Source organism: Hippocampus comes, unplaced genomic scaffold (assembly GCF_001891065.2).
Source record: "Hippocampus comes isolate QL1 unplaced genomic scaffold, H_comes_QL1_v1.1 scaffold475, whole genome shotgun sequence".
Classification (NCBI taxonomy): Eukaryota; Metazoa; Chordata; class Actinopteri; order Syngnathiformes; family Syngnathidae; genus Hippocampus; species Hippocampus comes.
This window is the reverse complement of record NW_017804881.1, coordinates 162606-181720: the sequence shown is the minus strand read 5'-3', so window position 1 is coordinate 181720 and position 19115 is coordinate 162606. Positions and strand designations below refer to the sequence as shown.

General features: G+C 58.5%; 4 protein-coding genes across 5 annotated transcripts in view; 2 read left to right on the top strand and 2 right to left on the bottom strand.

Moving 5' to 3' along the window:
- LOC109523042 (arf-GAP with GTPase, ANK repeat and PH domain-containing protein 2-like) overlaps positions 1-7336 on the bottom strand; it is a 29410-nt gene extending 22074 nt beyond the window's left edge. The window contains exon 1 of the mRNA XM_019881881.1: positions 6815-7336. Within this exon, the coding sequence (XP_019737440.1) occupies positions 6815-6977 (163 nt within the window). The 5' untranslated portion in view covers positions 6978-7336. The remainder of the gene's footprint in view (positions 1-6814) is intronic.
- On the bottom strand, positions 1617-16162 carry LOC109523109 (classical arabinogalactan protein 9-like). Its single transcript, XM_019882023.1, has 2 exons — positions 16061-16162; positions 1617-2528 (listed from the first exon to the last, which is right to left on the bottom strand). The coding sequence occupies exon 2, from the start codon at positions 2448-2450 to the stop codon at positions 1704-1706; it is 747 nt and encodes a 248-aa protein (XP_019737582.1). The 5' UTR covers positions 2451-2528; positions 16061-16162; the 3' UTR covers positions 1617-1703.
- The window catches only part of tspan31 (tetraspanin 31), a 22061-nt gene continuing 11543 nt past the window's right edge, over positions 8598-19115 (top strand). The window contains exons 1-6 of one of the 2 annotated variants that reach the window (XR_002169702.1): positions 8598-8840; positions 10448-10615; positions 10688-10768; positions 11179-11319; positions 12004-12114; positions 13203-13699. Coding sequence is in view for 1 of the 2 variants with exons in the window: in XM_019882008.1 (XP_019737567.1) it covers positions 8778-8840; positions 10448-10615; positions 10688-10768; positions 11179-11319; positions 12004-12114; positions 13203-13277 (639 nt within the window). In the remaining variant the exon portion in view is untranslated. Of the gene's footprint in view, positions 8841-10447; positions 10616-10687; positions 10769-11178; positions 11320-12003; positions 12115-13202; positions 13711-19115 lie in introns of those variants that run through there. The other variant, XM_019882008.1, reaches the window with a different exon arrangement.
- Positions 18147-19115, top strand: part of marchf9 (membrane-associated ring finger (C3HC4) 9) — a 15340-nt gene continuing 14371 nt past the window's right edge. Inside the window, exon 1 of the mRNA XM_019881853.1 lies at positions 18147-19114. Coding sequence (XP_019737412.1) covers positions 18882-19114 — 233 coding nt within the window. The 5' untranslated portion in view covers positions 18147-18881. The remainder of the gene's footprint in view (position 19115) is intronic.

Below are 19115 nucleotides of genomic sequence, written 5' to 3'. Positions count from 1 at the left end.
GGGGGGTTTCACTGTCCAGTGGGAGGAAAACGGAGTACCCGGAGAAAAGCCACGCGGGCCCGGGGAGAACACGCAAACTCCACACGGGGAGGCCGGAGTTGGGCTCGAAGCCCGTGCCTCCGCATTGTGGGTTCGACGCGCTTGGAGCAAGCCGTTTTCGAATCATTTGATTTCTCTGAGGCGGAGTGCACGCTGGATCGATCGCTTGTCAGTCAGTTAGTCACGGGACTGAAACGCAGAGACCCAATCGCACGCTTTGGTCTTCAATGAGGCTAACAGTTTTTTTCAAGTTGGGGAGGAAGCCAGAGAGCGAGAGGAAATGACACGCCGGTAGACCGCAGCTCAAGCGAAAGGCCTTCTCGCTAGGAAGCGTGTTCACGTCACACAGTCTTTTCTTTCTTTCTTTTTTTCTTTGAATTGACGCCGATGTCCGCGTGTCCATCTCAGAGATGCAGAACAGCAAGTACTTTGCGTTTCATCCTTTTGTGACACGCAACGTGTGTCACTCTGGCGGGCGCACACAAACAACCCCCCACCCCCACCCCCCCGCTCGTCCTCCGCCCTTCTGTTTCATCAGACTCTGCCTCGCGAGCGACAGCGGTCGTCCTGCCGGTTGCCATGGCAACACTTCCTCCCGCCTTGGGCAAAACTGCTCGTGCACGTGCGTGCGTGTGTGTGTGTGTGTGTGTGTGTGTGTGTGTGTGTGTAGTCTGACTACTTGAGTCCATCCAAACGTCTAACCGTGTAAATGCACAATGAGTGAATGAACACACACACAATTGTGAAAGATTTGACAGTAGTGACAAATATGACGTGAGTGAACGCGAGCGAACATCCGGGCAGTGGGAAGGAAACGCATGAAGCGGGCGCACGAGAGAGGAAGGCTCCTGAGGGTGAATCCCCCTCTTGACACTGTTGAGGGCATCTCGCCTCGTGCCGTCGAGGTGACCAACGGAGGCCCGCGCCTCCGGCCCCCGGAGCGGAGCCGCCCCGGTCGCGAAGGGCGCAGGACAGCGAGGGACCGCGGGAGTCGGCGTCGTTCGCGGCCACCTACCTTCCTCCTCGCTGGAGTCCCTCCGAAGGAAGACGGGAGCGGCGGACGTCGCCGAGCCGACCGGCCCCGAGTTGCTCTTTGTGAAAATGCCGCTGATGAATTTGAGCATCTTGCGATCTTTGGAGGCGCCGCGCTGGCCCTGCTGGGCCTCGCCGCCGCCGCCGCCAACTTACTTCAACATAGTTCCTTGGCAGCAAATCACAAGGTGCGTACAGCAATGAAGAGGTAAGTTTATCAGCAAAAAAACAGACTGAGCCACGACTGCGCAGTAGTTGGCAGCTGGGCGTTACTAGTCGTACTAGTTAAGTGCTAGCTATGGATTAGTAGGATTTTGTCACTAGTTACTAGTAGCACGCAGGTGTCAACCAGCGCACAGTTTCGCTTCACAATTAGTAACATTTAGTCCGACCATTATCCCAAAATTGTTCTTCTGGTATGGACAAAGAGTGTACTAGTACTTTGTACGTGGACATTAAGCTGGCTATCAAAGACTCGAAACGCTTTACTTGTTAAGAGTTCAACAACTTTTTTCCTTGGAGTTGGCAGTGGTGAAGTAGTTGCGCTTTGTGTTTGCTGACCCGGCAAGAGTCAAGCGGTGACCTCACCGTGTTCTGTTGGAACAGGAGCTCTGAATCCAAGCTGCTGACGCTCACGCGGGGGACGCCCTGCCCCCTATCTCGGCCGGGACCTCGTCCCGCGCGTCCCTCCACGCTCGGGTCCCGCTGGCCTCGGCCCACGAGGCCCTGCAAGGGCCCGGGGAGCGCGCGGGCGTTCGGCAGTCCTTGCGATCGAGACTCTGGGCCGAGGCGGGGCTGCGATCCCGACCCTCCCTGGCGTCCCGGCCTCGGGGGGCCGCGCCGCCGCGGGATTTCACGAGACTCGCCGGCCTCTGGCCCAGCGGACGGATGGGCGGGCCGGTTCTGGCGGGAGTGCGAACGGGTTCGGGGGTCTCCGTCGGGGGGGTGCCGGTCAAAAAGGGAGGCCGGGATTGCTTGGCTTCGGGGGCGCGGCGGATTTCCTCCGGGTCGGCGGACGTCGGAGTCCGGGCTCTCTCGGGCTGCGCGGGGACCGGAGGTCTGCGCGGCGGCGGTTTCTCGCCGGCAGTTCGGGGGGCGTCGGCATCTTTGGGCTCGCTCGGAGGTTCCCCGCCTTCGCCCGCGGCCCCGTTCGCTTCGAGCCCTCGGCCGAAAACCTCGGCCGCCGGCGCCCGGGACCGGGTTTCGCCAGCCCCGCCGGGCGTTTGGGTTTCCGGCTCGACCCCGGCTCCTTCCGCCCGGCTCGCCCCCGAGGAAACGCTGCGGACCGCCCCTCCATTCTCCTCCACCGCCTCTACCTTGACCAAGGTGAGGGAGATGAGGTAGGTGGTGCGTTGCTGCAGGGAGCCGCCTTCGCTCATGGGATCCGGCTTCGGGTGACGCGCGGCAGACGGACGAGAGCGGGCGCGGGAAAAGGGGGTCGGCGAGAGTTCGTCCGCCTGTTCCGATGCGGAAGGATCCGACGGCGCGACGGAGGCAAAAAGCTCGCGGAGGCAGAGTTCCTCCTTACGTGGGCAAAGGGAGCGCTGGCCTCGTCCATGCCCCAAATCCGCCGTCTCCTTTGTTTGGGCTTTCAATTGAACGCGCGGAGAATCGCCGCATTCCAGCGGTTGTTCCCGGGAAACGCACCTCCGCCCGTGCGCGCGCGCGCGGCCACCGAGGCCGATCGAGCTTCACCGATGCGGACCTCGTGGCGCTCACCCTCGTGGCTCTCGTTGAGCAAAAAAAAGATTCCGTTGCCCTGCGCGGCGCGCAAACATGGAATCGGCCGCGCGCCGACAAGGTCGCGGCGTTCAATTTTCAGGAGAGTCACCCCGCAGCGGCGCGCTCACAGAACAGATGCGGCCCGTCGGCTCTCGTTGCCGTTCCGCGAGCCTCGCGGCGGCGTCGATTCAAAAGGCGGCCGCGCAGGAAGGGCATTGACGAGGCGGAAGCCCTGGCGGAAATGCGGGGGCGCGGGACGCGGTCGGGGCGCATTTGGCCATCACGTCCCTGTCGTCGGCCCCGAGTCCTCTCGGCGCGGGAGGTGTCGTCGAGCGTGACGAGACGGAGGAGGCAGACAACGACGGAGGCGCGTTATGAGCCGGGTGCCCGTCTCCCGCGCGCGCTGCTCGCCATCTCCGTCGGCGTCGTGGCGCGATTCCTCTCGCAAGGCGCGCTTGCTCTCTGCTCTTCCTCGCTCATCCCTCCTCTCCCCGACTCCCCTCCATCTTTCTCCCGGTTTGCCGCCGAGGCGGGGGTGGGGCGTCTACAGGGGGGAGGGGCGGGGGGACCGGAGGGGAAGGAGGGGTGCGGGGCTGGGTGTCGGAGGACCCGCTAAATGAGCAGAGACTGTGGAAAATGTGGGGGGGGCCTTCACCGAGGAGCGGGGAATGGGAGCGCTCCAGCTCTATTTTCCCCCAGAAATCATTTTGATGGGGATCATCCGTCTCTCCTCAGCCGTCTGCGCGTGCGCGCGCGGCTCCGCGTAGCTCCTCCTCAGGGGGAGGCTCGGCTTGTTTGTTGCTAAGGTGTCCCGATCTTCCCGGCAATGGCGGCGCAATCATCTCCCCCCACCGCGTCCTTCCTCCTCTGCCGCCGCGTTCCGTATTGCCGCCTTCCCCTCGTCCATGTGGGCGGCACAAGAGCTTTCCTGCGAGCGAGCGTACGGCTCCGCTTCCGCACGTGTTCACGAGCGGAAGCGGGAAGGCTCGGGTGTCGGCGGGAGGATGGCAACGCATCGGACGTCAAGAGCTGGGCCGCGCGATGCCATCGGGCGGCGCGCGTTGACTTCCATCTTTGTGTGGAAGTCAAAGCGAGTCATTGGAACGCAGACCGCGGATGTTTCCAGTCATTTGTTTTGTGTGTGTGTGTGTGTTTGTCAAGCGTGAGCGGAAGGATACGTCGACCTGCGCTTCCTGGCCACTCGTTTGAGACCAATCAAAGATCCCGAGGTGATCGGCTTCTAGCGACGCCGCTCGAGCAAAGCGCGACTCAGCGGTCAATCGTCCGCCGCTCTCCGCCGTGCGTGGGTCATGTACGCACGGGCGCGTCTTTTGGCTTCAACCGATCAGCGCTGACGCAACAGACGTGACGCGTCAAAGAGCTTTGATCGACGACACCAGCTAAACTAGCTTAGCCCAGACAACAGCTAAGCTAGTAGTACAGACGACACGACGCTCGAGGTCGGACGGACACGCTCTCCGGTAATCTGTATGTTTCTTTTCTTTTTCTGTCCCAATCGCTATTTTTCGACTCCAATAGTAGTCTCGTCCACGGGGTCTTTTTTCGTCCCACCGGGGTTTAGCTCGTGTGATTCGAAAGACACCAAAATCTCTTGAGGCTAACCTTCATTTTGATGCCCGTGCGGCATTTTCACAGCCATGTACAGCGTCTGTCTGTCTGTCTCTCCGCGTGAGCGGGATCACGTCCGAAATCGAAGACTTTTTGGGTGGCGGGCGTGGCACGGGATTCCTTAGTGCAGTGACATTGTGGAGCCCGTCACCCTCCAACGGAGTAAATTCAGACACAATGATCGCACAGCGATCAATGGCAGGCCTCTGAATGCAACATCACAATGTCCAATTTTCACCGCGTCGTCAAATCAGTGAGTCGCGACAATGGTGCCGTGACGCCCGGCCGTATTACGAATCGACTCGGATCACATCCGCAACGCAAAGAGAAGAAAAAGGCAGGATTTCTATTTTTAGTCCGAGGCGTTTGAAAAGGAGCAAAAGCAGCTGCCGCTGCGACAACAACGCGTCGGCGTTCTCTGTCGAAAAGGCTTTGATGTGACATGTGAGGATGCATGCGACGCGCCATCGTCTCAATCCGACCGTCCACCTGCTCCGCCTGCGTGCTGCCCCCTCCCGCTCCCTCCCCCCGGTTTGCCCAGTTACGCCTCGCACGGAATACGAAAGAGCCGTTGGATCAAGGGGACAGACGCGCCGTTCAAAGGAACGTAAAATTGCTCGAGAAGCATCCGTGTCGGCAAAATTGAATTGAGAAGCCCGTCGGGAGGGGAAAAAAAAAAGCACATTGATTCAAGAGCGTCCCGCATGTGGAGCAGGGCTGCCGCGAAACCAACGGCGGCCAAAGGAAGCGGCCGTGCCGGCCGGGCGAGCTTTTCTTTCTCTTTCAGTCGTCCTCTCGCCGCCGTAGTTTGCCACCCGAAGCGTGTTGACAAACGCTACCGGACATCTGGAGGTCTTCATTCCAGTCCCCGGAGTCGCCTCGTTCTCTTCCCGACGTCGGTCGGCCGAAAGGAGAGGAGCGTCTCTTTTTGGCAGCGCTCGACTCTGAACTGGCACGATCAAGGCGCCCGCAGAGGATCCGCCCGCTTTGATGCTCACTCCAGAGTTGACGCTGCAGCCTCATTATACCCCAAACTCACTCCAACGTTGTGGAACGCGCGTGCCGAGGGGAATTGCTGCGACGTGAGCCAGACCCCCCACAAAAAACCTCAACGCAAAACAGCCTCTCCCGGCCGACTTCGGGCGGAAGGCAGACTACACCCGGAACTGGTCACCTGTCAGTCGCGGGGCACCTCCAGAGACAAACGACCGTTCACACCCACACCGTCACGCTGCCCGCACACAAGTCCGCCGAGCGGACCGCCGCACCGTCGGCGACCTATTCCACCCCCTTGTGACAAAACAGTTGTCACCAACTTCACGATCGAGCGTCTGCCATCGCGCGGTGGCCGGATGAGTTGAGTTGGATGCTCTTTTCCACGTGCGGTGAGCTTTTTCAGCTGCGATTTGACCCCCCTTTCCATCGCTCGATCCCTCCAAAGTGGCGGTCCAAGCCCCAAATTGCTCCGGGGCCCCGGCGCCTTTTTTAACGACACGGGATGAGAAGTGACGCAAGTGCGCCGAGGAGGTACGCTTCAACGGCGTGCCTGTGCAAGAGGAAGTGGCTTCGAGAGCGGTCGCGCAGCGGCAGACAGGAAGTCGCTAGGCCGCTCGTCACTCTCCTCCTCCTGCTCCGGGAGGTCGGCGCTTTGTCCGCTGGCCCCTTCAAACACAAATGCCGCCGGGTGGCCGACGGTCAAGTGCTTCGATTGAGCAATAAAAAAAAACAAAGAAATGTTTCATGGGGATGGAGGAAGCGATCGGCTGACGGGACAGGCGGAAGAAGCGATCCGCGGGCTTCGGCTGAGTCACTTCCAATTGGCCCCGTTGGTTTCTTTGTGTCCTTTTCAACATCGCAGTTGCGTCTCCGTTGGCCACGTCCCACACGGGGACTTTGCAGATCTTCCGGCGAGGCGTCGCTGTTCCATTTTGTACACTTGACCGGGATCGACCGTTTCCCGTCCCGGGATGAGCTTCGATTCGCCGCGGCGACCGTTTCCCGTGTGTGATTCTACTCGACTATTGTCATGACTGGAAGTGCGTTCTGCGTTTTGGGCCGGGTCCCCATTTGTGGCTTTCCCGCACGGCTGAATGACGCTTTTCGACGTACTCCTCGATGCTCGGGTGCTCCGGATGATCGACGTGCCACACTAGAGTGTTGTCATGCTGCATTTTCCAAGACGACTGACGCTTTCTAGCGTGTCCGATTGCAATGATGTGCTCGTGTCGCTCTGAAGAGGCGGATTAGGTCAGGCGGGTCCCCGCCGAAAGCCACAAAGTGGAGCTAACGCGCGCTTCGCCGTCGCATTGCACCGCGCCTCCGTACACACACGCACACGTTATTTGCCCCCCCCCCCAAAATAAATGAATAAAATAAATCAAGAGCGGCTTACCTTCGATACTGCGCAGGTAAGCTCTGAGGCCCGAGCGCAGCTGCGGATCCGAGACCCTTTCCAGCTGCTTGGAAAGTCTGCCGATGCCGTCGCAGAGCGCTTGGTAGCGCTTGACCTCCGCCTTGATCAGGGCCGAGTGGAGCGATTTGCCGTCGCCGCTCATCGTCAGGCGTGCCGCAACTACAAGCGAGGACGCTTTGGCTCAGCGGGGCCCACGGAAACGCCGGAGCGACTGGCGAAACGGGTTGGAGGTTCTCTCCGCGCGCCTGTCTTAAAGCGTCCTGCGGGGGTTGAGCTCAACTCAACTCACTTCCTTGTCTCTCAGCCGAGTGTGACGGCTCGCGACGCTTCTGCGGTTCAAAGCGTGACTCGCAGAGCGTCGCCCTCACTTCCTTGTCATCAAACGTCGATAGGAAATGTGCTCCACCTGTACTCGTTGCGTGTCCTGATTGCAGGCGGCCGGGAGGAAGTCGCGTACTGTTTTGAGACAGGAAGGACTCCCGTCGCCGACACGAGTCCTACAATTACGGAAAATACAGCAGCGTATGGGAGGTCGGCTTCATTTCTGGCAACATCATCCGCACAGTCAATAATCGAAGTATTCGCAAAGGTGGAGAGGGGACGCGACGATGACTCGTCTCCACGCTCCCGTTCAAAAGGCGGGTTTTGCCATGTGCAAAAAGAGCTCATTTGAAACCTCTTCTTCTACACAACTCAAATGAAAAAAAAAGAGATGGAGGGGGGGGGGGCAGCAGAATTCGCAAAGGTGGAGAGGGGACGCGACGATGACTCGTCTCCACGCTCCCGTTCAAAAGGCGGGTTTTGCCATTTGCAAAAAGAGCTCATTTGAAACCGCCTCTTCTACACAACTCAAATGAAAAAGAAAGAGATGGGGGGGGGCGCTGCCGCAAGGAGGGACGGCCCCTTTGTTCACAAAATGAGTGTCCGTGTCCGAGTGTCCGTGCGCGCACGTGCCCACAAAAAGCAACAAATGAGCCTAACTTGTGGTTTTGTTGAATGTTGATGAATGGAGCAGCAACTCGAATTGGGGGGGGGGGGCAAAAAGCAACAAATGAGCCTAACTTGTGGTTTTGTTGAATGTTGATGAACGGAGCAGCAACTCGAATTAGGCTGCCGCAAGGAGGGACGGCCCCTTTGTTCACAAAATGAGTGTCCGTGTCCGAGTGTCCGTGCGCGCACGTGCCCACTGCGGGGAAGGAGGGTCCGCCCTTCTTCACCACCTTCCCAAGATACCCTCGCAGAACGCGAGAGAGTGGAGTCGAGTTTGGACTTGGGTGAAGCCAATCCGAAATGCCAACAATCTTGCTCCGGCACGGGCTAGTTTGCATCGCGTCTTCACCCGTTGCAGACAGCCATCGCTCACGGCGAGTCGACACTCTGAGCAGAGTGAAAAGGGGAGGTCGAGTGCAGTTGAGAAACATGACACGAGAAACAACCCGATATATCGATCGTATTTGAGGGGGCAAGCGGCGGGACATTAAGACGGTACGAAGTGGAGCGGAAGAAAGAGAGAGGCATGAGATCATAAAAAGATGTGAAATATATTTGGGGGGAGGTGGCGTCGGTGGCACATTTAATTGAGGGGGCCAGGCCCCCTCTTGCCTCTGCCTAGACCCGGCCCTGCTTTGAAATGGCAAACCTATGAAATTCCAACACAGCCTTGAAAGTATTCCACCTACTTTTGTCCCACCATAAGTACGCATACAGACATGTCGTGCCTTTGGACTGTAAGATAGACTTAAAAAAAAAAAAACCGTAGCCGAAGAGGAAAAGGAAGTTTGCCTCCGGTCACGTGTTGACGTGACGCCCGCCGCCGCCGCCGACGTCACGTTCGCCCTCCGCCCTCGTCTGAAGAACAGCCGAAAGCCGAGAGCCGAGAGCCGGCGAGCGCTCCTTCTGTTTGGCCTTCCGACGGTCGCCCGGCCGAGCCGAGAGAGCCGCGATGGTCTGCGGCGGCTTCACGTGTTCCAAGAACGCCCTGTGCTCCTTGAACGTCGTCTACATGGTGAGTGTCTCGGCGCTAGCTCGCTCGTTGCTAGCCGCCTTAGCCTCGAGCCCGGCTAGCGACCTAGCCGCGACGCAGAACAATGAGTCAGACTTCGGCTTTTGTAGCTCCACGTCTCCGGTTTCAAGTCAAACTCGCGGGGGGGCCTTTGACGTCTCCAAACGCTCGTAGCAAGTCTTGAATGGGCCTGATCGTGTCAGGCTGCGAGCTCTTACTCGGGAGGTTGGACGGAGTCGTCGGGAAAGCGACCCGCACCCCGGGCCCTCTTCATGCTGTCACTGTCAGGCTGGCCGGTCCACCCCGTGCCGCTCAGCGGCCACGTTTTTGAAGGCCGATTATTGGCGGAAGCGCGTTTATGATCGGCCGCTCCGCGTGTTACGCGCCGTGCCTCGAAAGTAGCCGAAGCGGACTTTGCGCGGCCTAACTCGGGGCCCGGGCGCCAGCAACTGAGTCACCGACGTCGTGTCACGTGGCCCGCCGTCACCAACGCAATAGCGGACTTGTTTATCGAACGCCGAGGTGGAACGTTGTCTTTGGATCGCCATCGCGCGAGACGGCCAGTACGTCTGGCTTTCACCTCGAGTCGCTTCCGCTTCGTAGTTGAAGAATGTTTTTTTTTTTTTCCTCGCTCACCATCTTAGCTGGCTCGCGTTTGATAAGGCAGCTTCTCGGTTGCCTCGTCGTTCGAACGATGCCGAGAGCGAAAAAGATCCGCCTGACTTGGGATTCGTAGAGATCGCGATGCGTCTCCCGTGCAGACGTCCGCGGCCAATCCGCGGTTTGGGCTCGTGCGTGCGCAACCATGACTTTGCGAGGGTCGGTTTTGACTGTGAAATTGGAGTGTTGTGAAATGACTTGGTATAGACCACAAGAAAAGAATCCTTCGCAAGAGCAAGCCACTTCTGTTTGGCATTTATCGGCAAGCTCACGAGCCGGTGGACGAGTCCGACGTTAGCCGAAAGCCAAAGCTCGATCGCTGCTATTCAGTGAAGCGACTAAATTGTTTGTCTGCTGAAGTGGGATGGAAGGAAGCCCCGGTTAAATGAGCGATACGACGTCGTCCGTCACCGTCAGGAGCCAGAGGTGCGTTACCAGATGCGGCCGTGAAGGGGACGAGGCCCGAAAAAGCCTCCGCTTAGTGCTTGGTAACTCAAATAAGGTCTGGTCCGCAGACCCGAGGCACCGACCGGCCGGGTGTGTCGGAGCTCGGAGAGGTAAGGTGGAGCGAGGCCGTTCTCGCATTTGGAAACAAATCATGGGATCTTGGAAAGAACTCTAAAATGTACAGGCGGCCGGTGAAGGGATGCCAGCGTAGGAGTGATGCGCTCCCTCTTACGAGTAGCAATCACGAGGCGAGCGGCGGCGTTCGGGACCAACTGGAGACGCTTAATGGAGCCAATCGGCAGTTCAACCCGGTGGAATGAGGATTCCAATAAACGTGTATTCTTGAGATCATCTGACATGGACCAAAACAAAAAGCCATTGAGCTCAAGTTTCCTCTTGCAGTTGGACAATGTCATCAGTCAGAGAGAGAAAAATGTCGCTAATGGGTTGAAATAGGACGAGGATGCTAAGTTGCTAAGTCGCTGCCTTTGTGCGCCGCGCAGCTGGTGGGCCTGCTGCTGATCGGCGTGGCGGCGTGGGGGAAGGGCTTCGGCCTGGTCTCCAGCATCCACATCATCGGCGGCGTGATCGCCGTGGGCGTCTTCCTCCTGCTCATCGCCGTCGTGGGCCTGGTGGGAGCCGTGCGCCACCACCAAGTCATGCTTTTCTTCGTATCCTTTGCCCGCGTCCGCCGCCGCAAATCCAAAGCCGTCGCGCGCTTTCTTTGACGCCCGCCTCGCCAGTACATGGTCATTCTTTTCATCGTCTTCCTCTTCCAATTTGGAGTGTCCTGCTCCTGCCTGGCGATGAACCGCAGCCAGCAGGTGAGTGGCCTCGGCCTCCTTCCCTTCTCCTTTTGGCTTTGGGAGCCAATTTCAGGACCGAGCTCAAATGCCGTGAGGAACCTGCGCAGCCCAGCGCGGTTCCTCACGACGATCTGGCAAAAGTTCTCGGCTCCGACGCGTGCCGTTGGGCTCCTTGTTGTGCCAAACGCGCTGAACCGTTGAACTCAAGTTGGCCCGGAAGGGTGCGAATTTTGAGTCCGTCCTGAAATGTCACACCGCAGCCAAACGGCCGAAAGTTTTTGTGCTTAGCGTTTGCCGTCTCGGTTCCTTTCGATTTGGCCGTGGCCTTCGGTACATTGCGATACCTCATCTGGAGTCGTTTTTCGTGTGACTCTTGCTCCGCCCGTTGGAGTCGCCCGAGGCCGAGACCCCTCGCTCTGCTTTGACAGGAAGTGCTTTTGAACTCGGCGTGGGGAATGTTGGAGAACAACACCAAGACGGACCTGGAGAGTCAGCTCAACTGTTGCGGGCTGCTCAACGTCGCCAGCAAGCGAAAGCAGTTTGAGGAGGATCTGCAGAGCTGTCCCGCCGTAAGTCCGCCGCCGCCCCGCGTTCGCGACTCCATCCTGCCCCTGAATGTTGGCGCTTTGCCTCGAAAATTGGCCAGAGTTTCATCTGCTCGGGCCGGTCACCCCGGGACATTTCTTGTTGACAAACTGTCGCTGTTTCTGAGCGATATCCCGGAAATGAGCCGGATGAATATTTCCGTCGCGTGCCCCAAAATCTTCGACTTGTGCCCTTAAAATTTCAGGTTGCGCCCGTATCTCACCGAGCCGCGGAGGTTTGCAAGTGTGCGCGCACCAAACGACTGATGATGATTTTGTTGTTTTTGTTTTGGCCAGAGTTCATTCAGTGTTGAAAACAGACTTTCAGCAGACAAATGTTTCAAATGCCTTTGCGACGGAAAAACTGTTTGGCGAACGTATTTGCGACCTTGAAGGCTCCCTGACGACAAAGCATTGGCGACGTGCGCACGCGCTTGCAAACCGCCATCGAGTGAGATACGGGGGCACCAAAACCGGCTTGCTTAGTCCAGAGCCCTGCAGCTCAAGAGCGCGCAAATCCTGGCTTTCCCCCCCGCTTTTAGCCGCACAGATTGTCCCGGTGGCCGGAGCCAAGTAAGTGGGCCACGTTTGAGCTCAGCCGACAGCTCGCCCATCCGCGGCGCCGCCGACCAAAAGCCTCATCTGCTATTTTTGTGTCTTGGAGCGCAGTTATGCAAGAATACGAGTTCGTGCTACACCTGCGGGGATATGATGCTGCACCACGCCAGCGAGGCTCTCAAGATCCTCGGCGGCGTCGGGCTCTTCTTCAGCTTCACCGAAGTGAGCGGCCGGCACCCGTGCGCACCCCGCTCCGTCTCTCGCCAACTCGGGGACAGACGCTCCAAAACGCCGGACCGTCCGTCTTCGTTGATAGAGCGCTTTCGCTGCGGCTGTCGCGAGGCGCGCTACACGGCGGCTTGCGTAAAATAGCAAAATAATACAACGGAAGAGACACTTTTCCTGCGCACGCTTTGGGATTTGAAGCGCTTCGCCATGAAAGAGGAGACGATCCAAACGCCCTCTCACGGTGAATCGGAGCCATCGCACTGAAAATGCGCCCGTGTCTGCTCCGAGCTAACTTTCCAAGTCAACAAGAAGCTGTGGCGTCTGTTGACAAATAAGAGATTGGCTCACTTGTCCTGCCCCGTGTCAGTCCGCCTCAATTTCAAGTTCCAAATGGGCATCGGCGCCGACGCTCCTCTCCCCTCGCCCTCGCTTCCACAAGCCATCTGTGCAGACGGCGCCCACATCGCCGCTGATCAAAACGGGTCTGCCCGTTACAGGCACAGGAAAACACAAGCGCCCCGGGGCTGTCGGCGCCAACGTCGCTCCCAATCGAAATCGCTGTCGGTGCACGCGCGCTGCCGAGAAGGCGCCGCCGCCGAGCGCGGATTCTTCGCCTTTGACGAACGTCGCGACCAAAAAAGCGTCCACGTCGCGTCGGCGCAAAGGACAGCAAAAACAAAGAGAACACAAAGCCGAGCTCTTGCCGACGGCCGCCAGCGACGGCGCCGTCTTGGATTTTTGACACTCTGGCCTCTCCCCAAAACGGGACGCCCTCCGCTTTGTTTCAAACGAGCGCGCGCGGTCTTGGGCCGGGGACACTCCAAAAGAGACTCCGGCCGGCTCTTTTGTCGCCTTCAAATGCCGGCTAATTTCACGTCCTTTCAAATGATCCCGTCCGAGGTGCGTTAAGAGTGAAGTTGACCCCAAACGGGTCAGGCCGATGACCCGAAGCCCGCGTCTCGCCGAGCGGCGAATGTTGGCGCGCGTAGCAAATGTCGTTTCCCCCCTCGTCGGCCATTTGTCCCCAGACGGCCCCCGGGGGTGACCTTCGGCGGCTGACTTTGATGCCTGTCCTCCTCCAGATTTTGGGAGTTTGGCTGGCGGTGCGCTACAGGAACCAGAAGGACCCGCGAGCGAACCCGAGCGCTTTCCTCTAAGCGCGTCCCTGCGCTCGGGTGGCGCGGCGCGGGACCCGCGCCCTTTCCGGCACACGACGCCGCCGAACGGATCCGCCCGGCCGACACCAGAACACGCCTCCTTCACCCGAGACCGAGAAGCCACCCGAGCTCGCGCCCGACCGCCCGGGCGCGACTCTTACGGGCGCTGAGGCCCCCTCGCCCGTATCGCCACCCCAGCCTCGTCGCACCGACGAGCCGCCGCCGCCACCCGACCCGGCAAGTGAGAGACGTCTCGCACAACAGGCCACCGCGTGCGCCTCGAAGTGTTCTGCGTGACGAGACGGGGAGACGACGCGGCGTGCCCAGCAAAGGTAGCTTGGATGTCAATGATGTCGCCGCCGGCTTGGAGGCGGCAACCTGTCAGATGGCCGCCATCTTTGCGGAATCTTCTCAAAGGGCGCGTGATGGCCGCCGCGCACGTGTCCTCTTGGACTGCCCGCGTTGCTCTTCTCGCCGCTCGTCTTGCGTTTGCATGAGATCGGAAGAAATAACTGGCGAGGAAGGGCCCTTCCCCTCCGATTGCCCGCCGCCTTGCAATTTCCACCTCTCCGCTTTCTGTTGTGCTTCATGAAATCAGACTGATGATCGTGGGTGATTATTGATGTTGAAATGGTCAGGACGTGAAACCGCAATTGCTCAAAGTGGCCGTTTTACGGCGACTTTGAAACGGCCGACGGCTTTGGACGCTTGTCCGAGCCGCGCCGGCTTTTGGGTGGCGGCGGGTGAGTGGAGCTACTTTGGGGAATAACCGGGCTCTAATTTCATGAACAGATGAGAAAATGTCGGGGGGGGGGGGGCATTCTCCGTATTTCAAATTTGTTGTTGTAAGCATTAAAGGGGAAGCCAAGTCAAAAATGGTCTTCACACCACCGTGCACTACGAATTTGGCGCAAAATGGCCGCCCCCTGAGATGGGTTTAAAAAAACGGATGGCTCTTCCTTTTTTTTTTGCTGAAGTCATATTGCACAAACGCAATGGAATCGGACTTGGGGGCGGTGCAGCGATCGTATTCCCGCAAACGACACTTGACTTCCCCTTGAAGGCACCGAAAGCAAATTTTTTTTTTCTTTTCCATGAATCGGGCTGTCCGTCGGTTGTCTGAATCATTCCAATTTCGAAATGTTCCTTGTACTCGGCTCGAGGTGGCTCGTTCCCGACCGCGCTCGCCATTTTGACTGGCCGTCATCTTTGTTTCCCCGTGTCACGTCGCCTCTTGTGGCGATGAGGGAGGAAGCAATCGAGACGGCAAATTCACTTCCCGCGTTTACAGTCATTCGTTCAATTTGTCCTCCCGAATCACGACAAAGCCGTTCCAACTGGACATCTTCCTTGCAAACCAAGTCCGCAAGCTGCGAGGAGATGGAGCATTTTCAGACTTTTGTGTGTTTGTGTTTTGTTGCTGTTGAACTCGTGATTAGACGATGAGTTGCCAAGCCAATGGCGTTCAAATATTTATGAACTGCAACTGAGCCAGCCGTCACATGTCGGAACGCCGACGGACCGCAGACGTGATGTTGGACATCGGTAAATGTGCTGTTGCGCGGCCTTTCCGCTGCGCGACGGCGTCGCTTTGCGCAATATGTCCTGTCGGATGCGTCGTAGGTCCCGACCCGTTTGGCGGCCATTTTTTTGCTGAAGCGGGCCAAGTTTTGACCATTGCATGTCACCTTCTCCGTTTCGTCGTCAAGCGGCGCTTGCAGAATGATGTTCTTGCGCCGCTTCTCCATTAGATGGCGCCGGGCTCGCTCCCGCGCACCTCGTCCTCGTTCCCGCGCGGCCGTGCGCAAACATCGGCAACGATCATCGTCTTGCGGAAGCTCCTGACCTTGATATCGCTTTGACGGCCAACTCTTGCGCTTGGCCCGGTCACGCGCTCGGACGGGCTTTCGCTTCGCTCGGAGACTCTTCTGGAGGAGGAGCCCGGCTTTTGGCTTTTTAAAACGTGGCCTTCATCTCGTCTTCTTTTTAGTTGAAATGGGTTGACCTTTTTGATCAGACAGTGGACTTTTTTTTTAGGGGGGGGGGTGAAGAAAAAACCTGCAAAACATGAAGTGGTGAGGGATGACCGTCTCATTTTTGAGTTGATGGGCCGCTCGAGTCGCCAAACATTGGAGCCCGCGTCCCAAAATCCGTCTCGGTCGGGCCCTGCTCCGTTCGCCGGAACAGCAGATGCGGTGTCGAGAGCGACGGGAGCCATCCATCGTTTTGCACGGCGTAGCCAACTTTGTCGTACAGCGCGGCGAGGCCTCGCTTCCGCTCCTTTTTCATCTTGGGCTTCATCGTCCTTTAGCGCTCGTCGGTGTTGTTCAACAAATGCTTTGTGCAAATGTGTTTGTGAAAAATGTCGCAGGTGTATTTGGAGTTGTCTTTGATGGTTCGGGGTGTTGTTTGAACTTGGAGATGAGATGAGATGAGCGTCCACTTTAATTGCGTGTCTTACTTGACCTTGTCAGCTTGCAGCCGGCGCACATTTTTGCCTCCGCCGTTTCTCCCCTCGCCGCGTGCGGGCGGGCGCTTTGCCGTTCATTTGTGCTGGCGTTGTATTGCCCCCGTCTTTTGGGGACCTCGAATTTTACAAATAAATTTTCAAATTGGTCCGTACGTTTGGAGTGCCTCTTGCTTTTGTATGTGTCATGTTGCTTGTGAATACAAATGTCAATGACGTGCCGCGTCGGAATCTCAATGGCAGGATTTCCAGTGAGGCGTTGCCAGCTGCCGTTTCTGCCCCCTCAAAGCGAGAGTCGTCTTGTCGACGCGCACACCGCGGAAGGGGACGCCAAGGACGAGGACGGAGTGCAAACGGATCCCCGTGATGTTTCTTCAGATGGCGCTTCATCCCTCAGACGAGCGGAGGGAGATCTTCGACAATCATGAGCCGTCGTCCTAACGCGCCGTCGGCGTTGCCCGGCTTGACTTGCTGTGAAAGCCGTGACCTCCGCGGCGGCGGCCCAACTCGGTGTCGGGTGTGCTTTGGGCTCCGAACGCTTCCCAACCAACAACCGGGTTGGACCAAAACGTCCAGATGCATCGGGAAATCTATTTTTCAGTCAGCATTCGCATATTTGGTATTGGAGTCATCAAAAAGGAACTCCACGTTATGGTCATGGCTGACGACATGTTGAACAAGCAACTAGTAAGGGGAACTGGATGGGAATGTCCTTTTCAAGAAAACCAACTAGCTCAATCGATTTTGTGGGGTGGGGGGGGGGGGGGGGATGGCCCCTGAGGGCCCTCTGCCAGTCCCCCGCCCCGCCCTGCCGAGCGGGCCCATATGCCGGCCGGGCACTCGAGCTGGCAGAAGCTGCGGAGGATCGGAAAGAAACCGAGAGAGCGAAAGAGAGCGAGATGGCCATCTGTCCTCTCGAAGCTTCAGGAGACGCTCTGCAAGCACCACGACGACGATGCATCCGCAAGGGTGTCGTCCTTGCGCGTAACCTTGCGCCCCGTGGAATCTTGCCACCGTTCCTTTGTTATTTGATGATTCTTTTTGCATAAGCGCTCCTGAAAAGAACGGCCTTCAGTCATGTGCAGCGGCTGCTAAAAGCCCCCCCGCCCGAGGGCGACGTCTGACGCGTGCGACCGCGTCATCTACGCAGACGTTGAAAGGATAAAAGGAGGTTCTCCATCGATAATGTCTTCAATGCGCACCAGGGCAAAATAACAGCCGCCTCGACCTTCCGAGTGACGTCTTTTGACGCCCCCCCCGGAGCCGTATGGGGATGGAAGTTGTTCTCTTCACTGAGGAAAGGCAAACGGGTCAATAAGGCCCATCGATAATGAAACAGAGCAGGAATGCTCCTTGCTTGCTTGTCAGAGAGGAGGCCGGCGTGTGCGTGCGCGTGTCTGCATATATGTGGGGGGGGGTCAGCTGCGAAATGCGGCCGACGACATTGCGCCACCTGTTTTCTCAAGAGTGTCATCAAATAATGCGCTGAGCGGAGGCTCCAATCGATGCCTTGATCTCCGGAGCCGTATGATGAGATTGCGCTTTGACCGGTTTGGGCTTGTTTTGTTTGTCGGTTTTTTTTCCGCCTGTGGCTCTCGGAAGCCCGACTTCCGCGGGCGGGTCCCGGAGCCCAAACGGAGAGCGCCAGAGAACCCGGGCCGGCTTTGGTTTTTTTTCCTCTTGTCTGTTGCTCGTGAAATGGCGAAGGTTGACCGAAGCTGACGCAAGCGTCCGTTGAACTGAGGAGCTCCCGGCTCGATTCGTCGCAGCGCCGCCTGCGACTCGCATTCAAAAACAGAGCAAATTCCAACTTGACGTGATCATCGCAAACTTGAGATGAAACGGCTAAAGTTTCCTGGGCACCAAGTTGAGGGCGCCTGAGCTGGGCTGCCTTTGACTCACATGTGTCACGATTCCGTTTGTGACCAACAGGTGGCGCCGTTGGGCTCGCCCTGCAGCTGCACACCTGTTGGTCGTTATCCAATCAGCGCTTTCCAACGACTCCCGCCGCGACATTGTTTGGTTGTGTTCTGGTCATGTTTCGGTGATTGATCGTTTTTGTTTCAGTCGTGGTTTTAGTTTGACACTTTGGCTTCGTTTTGTTTTTAGGACTTTGTTTTGGATTGAGTTTTCTCTGTATTCCACCAATACAGTCCACCCTGCTCCTCCCTCTTGCCTGCTTGTTGGGGTCCAGCACCACCACCACCACCGCGCAAAACGTGCCAACATCAAAAGGGCCATGAAGGAGGGAGGGCAGACCACCGGGGGGCGGTCAGCACCGCGGACAGCGCCCGCTCAACAAGCCGACCTCCCCTCGGAAGGCTTCACCTGCGCTCTCGACAGAAAAGAAAATTCGATGAAAAAAAGAAAAAAAGTCCCGCGTGCGCCGACAGGATGCCAGCAGGCTCGTTCCGGAAGTAGCTGAGCTGCTCTGGCGAGCGACCATTTGCAGGAGGGGAGGCGAGCGAGCGAGCAGCATCCTGAACGGGAGCGTCGACGCTTCTGGCGTGGCGTTGTTGTCGCGGGACGCCGTCTTTCGAGGACGCCTTGGGATTTTTTTTGGGGGAGGGGCGGTGTTTCGTGTTGTATTTTCGGGACCCCCCTTTCGCCTTCTTCCTCCTCGGATGGCGGGCGGGGAGCACCGCCAACGATCGTCTTTTTGGGAGGAGATGGAGTGAGAAGGCGAGCGGCGGCGTTGGGCCCGACTCTTTTGTTGTCCGGAGGGCGCCACGCCACGCGCCTCGCGAGCCCCGCTCGGGCCGGCTCGGCTCTTTCGTCGGATGACGACGGCGGCCCGGGCTCGCAGATGTGAGCGCTCGGATGGCGTCGGCGTCGGCGTCGCTCGGTGTTCCGCTTCGGCCGGCGAGCGCGTCGGCTCGTCCTTCTCTCGCTTCGCCTTCGACGCGGCCGCCGCCGCCGCCGCAAGCCGCTCGCCGCGCATCGACGCCGGCCGTCTTGTTTTTTTTTCGGACTCTGTTTTTCTCGGGGGGTCGGGACCAATGACATGGCGAGCGCTCCGTGAGGGACGGACGCTGGCTTTCGGCACGCGTACGCCAGCAGCGGCTCCCTTTTCGGCCGCCGCCGAGCGCAGAGCGTAAACGCGCATCCGGGAGCACTCGGCGCAGCGGCCCAGCAACATGTTCAAGTATCGGATCCGCATGTTTCTGAACGAACTGAAAGTGCTGGTGTTGACGCGATCCGAATCGAGCCCGTCCGGCAACGGCGGCTCCTCCGAGCGCTCGGCGGCCGCCATGCGCGGCTTGGGCATGGGCATGGGCATGGGCATGGGGGGCTGCGGCTGGCCGCCCTTCGTCGACTGCCGCTCGCGCGACGACGACGAGGACTACTACGGCAGCGGCGAGCCGCGGCCG

What these genes read in the sequence shown, in the direction of transcription:
- LOC109523109 (XM_019882023.1), bottom strand. Translation starts at nt 2,450, where the DNA reads ATGAGCGAAGGCGGCTCCCTGCAGCAACGCACCACCTACCTCATCTCC.